Below are 10,733 nucleotides of genomic sequence, written 5' to 3'. Positions count from 1 at the left end.
ATATATAATTCTGAGGAATAAGAACACCTTTTACAGGGGGAAAAAACCAAAACCAACAAAAAATCAAAAACAAAACCCCATTTTCTTTCACCTAATACAAATCCAGTCTTGGAGGTTTTATTTTTAAACATAGGCAATAAATAATTGAAGCTGAAGTAAGACACTCTAAGAGAGCTACTACTGTAAATTATTTCTGTGTTCTTAGAGTCACTGTTCTGAACTCTGATGGGTTGCTATCCAGGGCAAACACAACCAGACAAGCTCCATCCCAGCAGGGACCTAGGACTGTCAAAGGTCAGAGAGAGAAGGAAGAAGGCTCGAGTGAAGGATTCTTAACCTGGAAATGAGCTTGTGAAATCTTCAGGGCAGGGAACACACTGGCAACTCTCTCCTCCCTACGTTGGTAAGACTCCTAGCACACTGAGATTTCCATGATGTCTGAGATCCCTGGAGTGGCAATGACTACCCAGCACCACCACAGGAAAACGTCTGGACTCTTTTCCCAAGGATTTTAGGCAAGGCACCTCTCTCCCTGCTGATGCAGCGCTGGGTCACCTCTGGAGTTCAAAAATCCTCAGCACTTTCAGCCTTGTGAGGGGAGCGGCTGTTCCAGTCTCACCAGTTTAGAATGGTGATAAATACTCTTCCAAAATTTTTGATGAAAACAAACAAAAAAGCCCAAACCCAAAACAATCATCATGTTGCTTTTAGGTTTTTTTGTGTTTTTTTTCTGTCTGAGCCAAAGATTATGCCACCTAGTCATGTCTAGTCTTCCCATTAGTCTTACTGATGGTAACTTAGAGGGAAACAGAAGGTGGGGCGTATGCAGGAGCTCATCCCTTCTATTCTAAATGCAAACACAAGTTTAATACAGAAAAAAAAAAGATACAGGGAAGTTTTCAGCAAACATAAACCAAACTAATACAGAGTCAGTGCCGCAAATGATTATTGGTTGCTTACGGTATGATGCGAAACCCACACATCTGAATAGCAGATTCCAGAGCTGAAGAAAACACTGTCTGAAAATGTGTGAAATTGTTTAATATGACCCTACGTTCTGTCACCAATATCACACATACATATAACTATAAACAGAACTTTCTAGTCTGTAAAGCTGCAATGAATGTGACAGTCCTACCGTGGAGAGTTGAACCCGCTGTCCACAGTAATGCTGCTGCTGTCCATGCTGTCCAGGCGGGCTGAGTGGGTGGCTCTCTGGTTGTTGCTATTTTCTGTTTCCTTTGGGGTGAGCAGAGTAAGATTCTTCTCAAACTTTCGCTGCAGATCCCTCTCCTTTTCTCTCTCTAGGAGCCACTGCATCGTACCAACATCATCCCTGTTCTTTTCTTCCTCAGCATTTTTGTTGGTTCCTTCCTCTGAGTCGTCGTCATCAGATACGTTGTAGTAGTCGAAGGAGGCCTCCTGGTTCCCCGTTGTCTCTTGCTGTCTCTGTGAAACGGGCATAACTTGTGTGACTGAAGTTACTATCACTTGTTCAAGTTTTTCACATCTGACCGGCAAAGTGTCAGAGGGGGTCTTTTGATGGGGCTTTAGCAGGGGTGTGCTAGACTTATGAAAACTATTCACAGAAAGAGTGTTGTGCAGAGGTTTAAAGAGTGTATCCTTGCTAAATATTTCTTTCCTTTTATCAAGGCTGCTCGATTCAGCGCTATGGTGTTGAACCAGCCGCCCGTTTGCGATCACCTCTGGAGTTTGGCCAGTGATAACCGAACCGCTGCCTGGGCCCTTTGGGGACTCCTCTTTGTGCACACCGGGCTCCCTAGCAATGTGTTGAGACTGTCTTTCTGCAGCAGTCATTTTTTTGAGCCCATCTGTCCCTATCAGTGTGTCATGATCCTCTTTATTCTTTCCCAGTGGTGATGGAGCAGTAAGCACAGTCTCACTGGATGTGTTGCACTGAAAATAGTCATCGACTGCAGATTTTGTTGTGCAGGAGTTGAGCTCACTATATGACGGCAAATTCTCTGTAGGCTTGCTTTGTTCCAATAGGCTACAAGAACTCAGGGTTTCTACAGTGCCGCCAGCTATTTCAGGGATGCAAGTCTCCTTGTAGCTTGCAGATGAAATCTGAGCCCTTTGATGACTGAGTGACTGAGATGGCCTTAAGGTACTATCATCAATGTAAGTTTGGCTAGTTGTTTGGTCATCTGGGCTACAGCCTTCACCTAGATCTTCAGGTGTGCCTAAAGTAGCTGAGCCCAGAGGTCCCTTGGAGTTATCCATGGATCTAGACCTTTCTTTTGCCTTACTGGACCGCTCATTCCTCGATCTTCTATCCTGTGTATGGCTGTGGCTCCGATGGACCTTGGAGTGGGAGCTTCCCCTGGAAGGTTCAGGGAAAGGCATTTCAGTTCTTCTTTTGGCCAGCTCACCAGACACATCCCACTCTGGTGTCATGGGAAAGTGAGATTCAATCATGTTAGGATTGCTGTGCATTATAAAATTATCTCCCTTGTGTTCTATTATAAAACAGCCTTCCCGTGGGGATCGAGTCAAGGGATCATAAAACTCATACTCCCTTTCAGCAGGTATATCCAAATGAGAGCCATCTGATGGGTCTCCTTTGGACACCCGAGTCTTGCTGTGTGACCTCGATTTCCCATGAGATTTTCTGTGATTCCTGCTCTTTTTACTTCGTCCACTGTGGTGAGCTGAAGATCCTGCTTTGCTTCGTTGAGCTTTTTCCTCTTCAAGTTTCTTCATTAGTGCGGTGTGCCTCATGACATTTTCCACAGTCAGGTCTGGGTTAATGCGCCTGATAATCTCCATTTCTACCTCTCTAGGTATAGTGGTAGGGGTGTCCTCGTCCCTTAGTGGCCACTCCTCTGGAGGAAACTGGGCAGAGAAATTTGCCAACTGTTTTGTCTTGTCCTTCTTAAAACTTAATCGGAATAATTTGAGTCCAAATTTCTTAGACTGCTTTTCTACATCCTTAGGCTTTGTGAGCGTCTCTGCTTTGTAAGAAAAATTGACAGTACTTTTACTTTTCTCAGTAGGTGGGACCTGACATAATGAAGGAGGACAGTATGAGTCTTTACAGTCTTTTGCTGATTTCCTCTGTAGGGTAGATGCATGCATGCTGTGCATGTCTTCTCTGCAACAATGGCAGGAGTCGCAGTGGTTTTTGGGTAGTGTTCGGTCCCTGACACATCCCGAGGCAGAAGGAGTTATAGTTCCTTGTTGTGGAGAGGTACATTGAGACCTGTCAGGTATCCTCTCATCCAAATGGTACCATTTACTGTTAGTTCTTATGAGAGATGGTGTTATAAAGTATGTCTGTGGGGTTACAATGAAATAACCGTCCGGAGTTGGGTATATTTTCCTCTCTCGTACAAGCATGTTCAAGGTATGTCGAAGGATTTCTGGACTGGGTGTTGGAACTCCTAAAAATGACAGTAAACACAGATCAGGGAGTGCATAAAACCATGCAGGACTCTCAGGCTCCCCCTTCCCCAACAAAAAGCTGTTTTTTCCAATATGTGAGCTGGAATATGCTGAACAAACAACTCCAGCAAAGCACTTTGTTAGGCATTCTCACCTGTTTGTTTTTCCACTTATCTCCTACACTTCAGACATATCAATTATTAATTAAATAGAAAGGAGGCCATTAATGGAGTGTTAAAGAAAAAAAAGGAGAGAACTTCTAGTCACTTCCATTGCACAGGTGACCTTAAGCTACAAGATGGAATCACTGGAAATCAAAAGGTGTCAGGGGAAACATTTCATTTTATTCTTCTTCCAACTAAATATTTATATGCCAGTTCACCAGTACTATTTATTATAATGCCCAGTCACACATAAAACAGTGGTTATTTGTTACTTTGCATGCCTAAGTTGCTTTTCCACAGAAGACTACTACACAGGAAAAAAAAAAGCATTCCCCCAGACTGCCTCTTTATCACAAACTAGATTGAACTGACTTGCTCTCCCATTAAAACATGTCTTGACTACATCGGTTGCTCCAAAAAAAGAAATGCCTTGAATAATACAGTTAATCTAACCCAGACTTCTCCACCATGCTGGAAGTTACAGATTTAGCTCCTAAAAAATTGCTTCTGAGTTCCCCTGCCTTTCGTGTGAGATGTGATGGACACTACCTAAGTCCATATATCACACTGAGAGATGGACAAGCATGACAACCTGCATCAATGCCACATTAGCAACATGGCAGACTTGGCACTGTAAGCCTGGTCCTTCCCATCACCAGCACTCCTGCTGGGTTCAGTGGTGCAGGACCAAGTCTTTGATATCTCATTAGATAAAATACCAAGTTAGCATAGTGCACAGGAATACCAAGTGCATAGGAGTAAGTTCCACCTAGAGCTAAGGAAACAAGAGATTTATTTCATAAGTTATTTTTAAAAAATCTGTTTATACTGAATAAAAAATAAAAATCCTTCAACATTTTCAGTGGAAAAAGCTATCTTCAATCAATTCATTTTTTTGAACTAAAATGCATTTTAATTGTAACTTAATGCTGGGTACTGACCTGGTTTACACTTTTAGAACTAGAGAATTTTTTTTCAAAGGTCTGGATGGTCTACTTTAAACTAAAAAAGTTAGCATTATTTACTCTGGGTTTTAGTTTTCTTTACAACAAAAATAATTTAGAAAAAAAAAGTATCAGAGAGTAACCTAGGTTGGAAGGGACCTCATGAAATCATCTGGCCAACTTAGATCAGGTTGGTCAGGGCCTTGTCAAGTCAAACTCTGACTGTCTTCAAGAACAGAAATTCTATGGAGTCATGCATCCAAAAACATTTCAAAAAAGCTTATGGTTTTTACAAAAATACTTCACAGAAAAATCTCAACCAGGTGTACCTGTCACAAAGTATCTTCAGCAGCACATAGCGTCTGGTCACCAACTCCTGCTGCACATGTCAAAGGCTGGAGCTTGCAAGCTCACCTGCCAGGCTCTGGTACTATGACCAACACTCCGCCAAAAGATTAGCGACAAAGAAGTTGTACTAATTCCTTAACTCACCCTCTTCCTTGCTACTGGATTGCAGGCAACATAGTAAGTATTCTTATGTCTGGCTTTGAATGTTGTTTGAGTTTAGAGACATGACCACACTGCTCACATCCAGTAATATCTGTAACTAAAAATCTTACAATGGAAACAGCAAAGTGTTAGGAATAACATGGACACATGAGGGAAAGCAGTTACAACAAAGAAGGTGCCATGGAGAAGTACATGGGGGCAGTAAATATATTTCATGCACAGTCCACAGAGCTGAAAGACTGGGGCTGATCCAGACACAGGAAGTAACAGAGGTAAAGAAAGGACATAATTTGAGAGAATAAATGAGACTGAAAGTCAGAAAGAATAAGCAAATGAAATGGAGAACTGGAAACCTGCATTTTCTTTTCTTTTCATGTGGGTGTCCACAGTTTATATGACAATCCTAGAGAGAGTAACAAAGACCCCTAGAATTGCTGGATGAGCAAACATGCCAGAAGTAGCAACTGATGCGGAAAGCTGAAGTCCAGAGAGCTGGAGTTAAAAAGGACTACCTCTCCCCTGGCCCAGTGTCTTGAATCTCTCTGGACTGAAGAAAACAATATGCTGAGCTTTCTCTGGTTTGTGAGGCAGTGGCAATAGGAGAGCAGGCTGCCCTCCGCATGAGCTTCCAGCAAAGCACAGGAACACCAAGAGTCATTTAAATTCCTACCACAACCAGCACTCACCATCTAACCTCTTCTTTCCTGCGGTGGAGCTGCTGTGTCTGCTTGGGTAACACCACTCCTTCTACATTATCACAGAATCACAGAACGTTAGGGATTGGAAGGGACCTCAAAAGATCATCCAGTCCAAACCCCCTGCCGGAGCAGGAACACCTAGATGAGGTCACACAGGAAGGCGTCCAGGCGGGTTTTGAATGTCTCCAGAGAAGGAGCCTCCACAACCTCTCTGGGCAGCCTGTTCCAGTGCTCTGTCCCCCTCACTGAGAAGAAGTTTCTTCTCAAATTTAAGTGGAACCTCCTGTGTTCCAGTTTGTGTCTGTTACCCCTTGTCTTATCATTGTTTGTCACCGAGGAGAGCCTGGCTCCATCCATGTGACACTCACCCTTTAAATATTTATAAACATGAATGAAGTCTCCCCTCAGTCTCCTCTTCTGCAAACTAAAGAGACCCAGCTCCCTCAGCCGCTCCTCATAAGGGAGATGCTCCACTCCCTTAATTATCTTTGTAGCCCTACGCTGGACTCTCTCCAGCAGTTCCCTGTCCTTCTTGAACTGAGGGGCCCAGAACTGGACACTGCCTTGCATCACCACAAGAAGTGGATGAGGCCAAACGTGAGCTCATGTGCTTCTCCACCCTGTGCTGAAAATGCACTGCAGGGTCCAAACCCAGTTCAACTGGGTTGCACTTGCTGTGCAGCAGCCAATCTCTCCTCCTGCCTTTACATAAACAATCTGACAGATCCATTGCATTTTCCAGGAGCTTACATGTAAGTACCTCAATGCATACCTACCTTTGTCTGTGAGAACTTGGTTCTTCATCCTTATCTTACTTTAAGACTTTTTTAAACATAGTTTCAAAAACACTGGGATGAAAATAAAAGAGAGGAAAATATTCTCCTTGAAATTTACAGAATGAGATTGAAATGGATCTACTGATGTTTTACACTAACTTAGGCAAAAATGCACTGCAAATACATGGTAAAAATAATAATACGTATTTTTCACCCAGTAAACCATAGTGACTATGATGTGTTGGTTAAATGAGTCTCTAAACAATGGATGCACAATAGTTACATTAATTAAATCCTGTGAATAGAGAATGTGCAGATAAACAACAGGAAAAAAAAAATTAGTGTGCCTGGGCAGTCAATGATGCTGTAAAGTTAATCGTGTCAGCCTTCTCTCTGGAGCTGGAGACTGCCGCTTTTATCAATCCCAGCATACAGGACATCCCTGTGGTTCACTAAGCCAGCAGTGATGATGGCAGAAGCCAATCTTTGGAGCTCAGTGTTGCTAACTAACACTAGCTACGCGTTTTGTTCACATCTCTTTCAGGTACTTACAAAAGCAGAAACAGACCTAATCTTGAAGCAGGCTTTCCTGCATAGTGGGCAGGAGCATTGACACTACTCTGGCTCTCATTGTTGCTATTTTAAATACAGATTTCCTGGCTTTCTCAAGACTTTTCTCTTCACAGCAACCTGCCCACATCATGTCTGTATGTAACCTACATGTTACAAGTCTCCTTATGGTCCCCTTTCTTCCATTAAACAGGAACAAGAGGTAAAAAACCCAGCAGTTTAGAGACTCTAGCATATAAAATACTGCATGACAGCAGTGGTGTTATTTAAGATTATGTAGTGGTTTAATAATTCAAAAGCAGAAACTGTCTGGACACCGAATCATCAGACATGTACATTTTCTGCATCTCAAGAGAATCTATTACGCCATCCACTGAGCTTCCAGACGGAAAATTATGTCTTGTTTGCTGCTCACAAAGAACACTGACCTAGAGTGAACTCAGTTAATGTAAGACACTTATTTTAAGTGCTACATATACATTTCACATAGTTAAAGAGTGAACAGTTAGGAAGGTGAACATCAGAGGAATTGGCCAGCTTTCAGAAAATGGTTTGCTTCAAAAGCAACCTCGTCTAGTACACACGTATCTTCTACACTGAAAATTCAATCACCTTAAAATTATTTTAATCATTTCAGTAAGTACATGGACAAAATTTAAAAAAAAAATCCCTACTAAAGGCAGCAGACTAAGGCTTGATGTTTTCTTCAGCCAGGTTCATACAGACAAGAGGATCTGGCTGCCACATACAGAAACAGCGGTTACATTCTTAGCTCCTTATACTGGATTTCAAAAATTTACATTTAATGTATGGGATTTAAACACGGTCAATGAATTATAAAGCAGGGCTGTACAAACATCTCATTGTTTCAATCTACGTAAGAATAATGGGAACATGTGCAGCAGGAGCCCTCTTGCTTTTTTAAAAACGTGACGAATAACAGAAGTGACAAATAAGATGTGCATTATCATTACAAACTTTTTCAATAAAATCAATTAATGAAAAATACATCTGAAGTAGTATTTAAATGGTGTTAGATCTGCTAAAATTATTTTCTCCTGAGCTGATGCTAAGGCTTAACAAGGGATGAAAGAAATACTCTGATTGGCTCATGAAATACTAGTTAAGGCTGTGGAGTGGTTGCTATGTGATGTTATAAATAATTAGCATACCTTATTTCAGGTAGAGCCATGGCCCAGATTTATGCCTGCACAATGGCTCAGCAAACTAGAGGGCTAGGCTGCAAGTGTAAGATCCTGCACTCAGGAAAGAGCTTTATTATTCTTAGGCAGTTTGAAAACAGCATCTGGGGTCTTAGGAAATCTATACACACCACGAAACGCAGTGAAGCATCTGTTCATTAAAACACAAACAACACAGGCAGACAACTGCTGCTACAGGGTGAGATTCAGAGAGGTTATGTGACAATGACACATACATCTACACTGGTAAGGCTCTTCTCTCTCTCACAGCATCAGCATCTAATTAGGAAGAAAAAACTCTCAGAAGATGGGAGGACATCAGATATTTTAAAATAGCCACAGTGAATACAAGGGCTCAAAAAGACACAGCTGATTTGTGAGAGATTTTGGGCAGACAAGTGAAAAATACCACTTGGCACAAGAAGAGGTTCTGTTTATTGGAAAGGACAAAATTTTTGAATAATCCTCATACACTGAGAGAACACGTATGTTTGCTATGATAAACATGTCATGGCTGGAAGACAAAGGCATTTCTCTAGACAGGAGGAAAAATTGGACAATAAACAGCGGATTTTTTTTCCAAATAATTTCCTTTACGTTTTGAGAAGTGCGATAGGGAAAACAAGGCTCTCCTTTTTTTATCTCAGACTTGAGAAATGCACATGTTCATGGCTAGTGGAAAAAAAAAAAGGCAGCAAGAGACTGTGTGCTAACTTGCCTCAGGCGTCTTCCAGCCTGTTGAATTATTTTTGATGTATGGTTCTGTCTAGCAAGAATAGCACAACACACCAAGTCAACTGATAATCATGCTCCCAGGAAATGCAAGGGATATCACCAATAAATTATCATTTCCAGCATGCAATAATGTTTATATTAAAATATTGATTGAAACATTGGAAAACATACTTGCAACCTATGGAAGTCTTCTAGTACATAGCCATATAGAAAACATGACTTGGGAAAAAACCATCAAAATTAATTAACCTGGAATTATAATTGTGAACTTTGCCTTCTTTGCATTCTATCCCTATCAACTTTTACCACTATTTCCAAAATCAGCCAAGCATACTGAAAAAAAGTCCTGAAAAACACATCACAAATTGGGACAGAAAGCCAGTATTTACAAAACACACTTGCAGTATTTTTTTCCGAAGTGCAATTATTAAATGTCAGACAGAATTGCTTATTCCAAACACAGCTCTCAATCCAGAACTATATTTTAAAATCTCAGAACTTAGTACCAGCTATAGCAAAAGTCATGTAACTGTCCAGACTGTAAGTAACTTCTGCTCTGAAATGCAAGCAAAAAAATTCAAGACATCAAAACATGGCTATGGTTAGGCTGCCCAGATGAGGCAGATGCATCAGTAGTTTTCCCAGTGAAGCATTTTTAGTTAGCCGCTTTTCCCAGCTATAAAAGAGGTACAATTGAGAAATTGTATCTTTTTCTTAACTAGTGTAGAGAATTTTAAACTGGAGCACAGAACAGCTAAACATCTTGCCCAAGATCCGAGAAAGCACATGTGAAAACGTCGTGCTCTCTTGAGCAGTAAACCTCTACCCAGTGCTTTCACACCACACTTTTAGATGTCTCAACAAGATGCATTTTGCATGATTCATCAGCTCCAGATACAGACTGCCAGTAGGGAAGCAGTATATTCAAAAGTACATTCTTAAAATAGGTAGTAATTTTTAGTGTTTACATAGTCAGGAATTAACCCTGCAAAATCCATTTCACATGAACAGCCCTGTCAAAGAGAACGCCATTCTCTGTATATTTAAGAATAAAGACAAGGTTATAAGATTAGAACCCTGAAGCCTCCTTTTACTTTTGGGTAGCAACTCAGGTTAATCAATATTCCTATCCAGAAGAGTGAAGAAAAACAGACTACCAAACACTGGAATGCCCTCATTTAAGGAAGCCCAAAAGATACAGATTCTTTAGCCGCTCTTTTACTGACATGTGTCCATCTGACCAATGATTTATTCATGTCCAGTTACCTGGGAAGCAGGTTGTTAGGTGCTCCGTTAGTGCTTCTTGTGTGACTTGTTTTCGGGCAGAGTTCATTGCTGAGATGGCCAGGCAAAGGATTTCCCCAAGTGGAATAAACTGTGACTGGCTGATGGGAGACATGCTGATGGGTGATACATCACCTGGAAAAAGACAAAAGAGGTGCACTGAAGCATTTTGTCTAAAAACCTGCTCATAGACAAGGGATGTGGAGACACAACTAAAGAAGATGCACACAGCTCTGCACCCTTTGTACTGAGCTGGGGATAAAACTCTTATAATGGAGAACCATCCAACAGCTTGTTTCAAAACTTAGACATGGTGAACTTTGGAAAACGGGAGATATCCACCATGCAGACATAGTTTCTCAAAGGGTGCAAAACACAGATTCAGAAAAATGTCAACAAAATAGCACTTATGGTTGCAAAACCTTGGGCTTGAACAGCGTACTAG

The 10,733-nt window shown here is 41.3% G+C and overlaps 1 protein-coding gene across 1 annotated transcript; it reads right to left on the bottom strand.

Moving 5' to 3' along the window:
• Nucleotides 1-1,134: 1,134 nt before the first annotated feature.
• Nucleotides 1,135-10,420, bottom strand: STOX2 (storkhead box 2). Its single transcript, XM_010192795.1, has 2 exons — nucleotides 10,271-10,420; nucleotides 1,135-3,404 (listed from the first exon to the last, which is right to left on the bottom strand). Exons 1-2 carry the CDS (start codon nucleotides 10,401-10,403, stop codon nucleotides 1,135-1,137), a joined length of 2,403 nt encoding a protein of 800 aa, XP_010191097.1. The 5' UTR covers nucleotides 10,404-10,420.
• Between the last annotated feature and the right edge of the window lie 313 nt (nucleotides 10,421-10,733).

The sequence above is a fragment of the Mesitornis unicolor genome, unplaced genomic scaffold, assembly GCF_000695765.1.
Source record: "Mesitornis unicolor isolate BGI_N332 unplaced genomic scaffold, ASM69576v1 scaffold50050, whole genome shotgun sequence".
Taxonomy (NCBI): Eukaryota; Metazoa; Chordata; class Aves; order Mesitornithiformes; family Mesitornithidae; genus Mesitornis; species Mesitornis unicolor.
The sequence above is the reverse complement of the archived record's forward strand: the minus strand, read 5'-3'. Positions and strand labels throughout refer to the sequence as shown.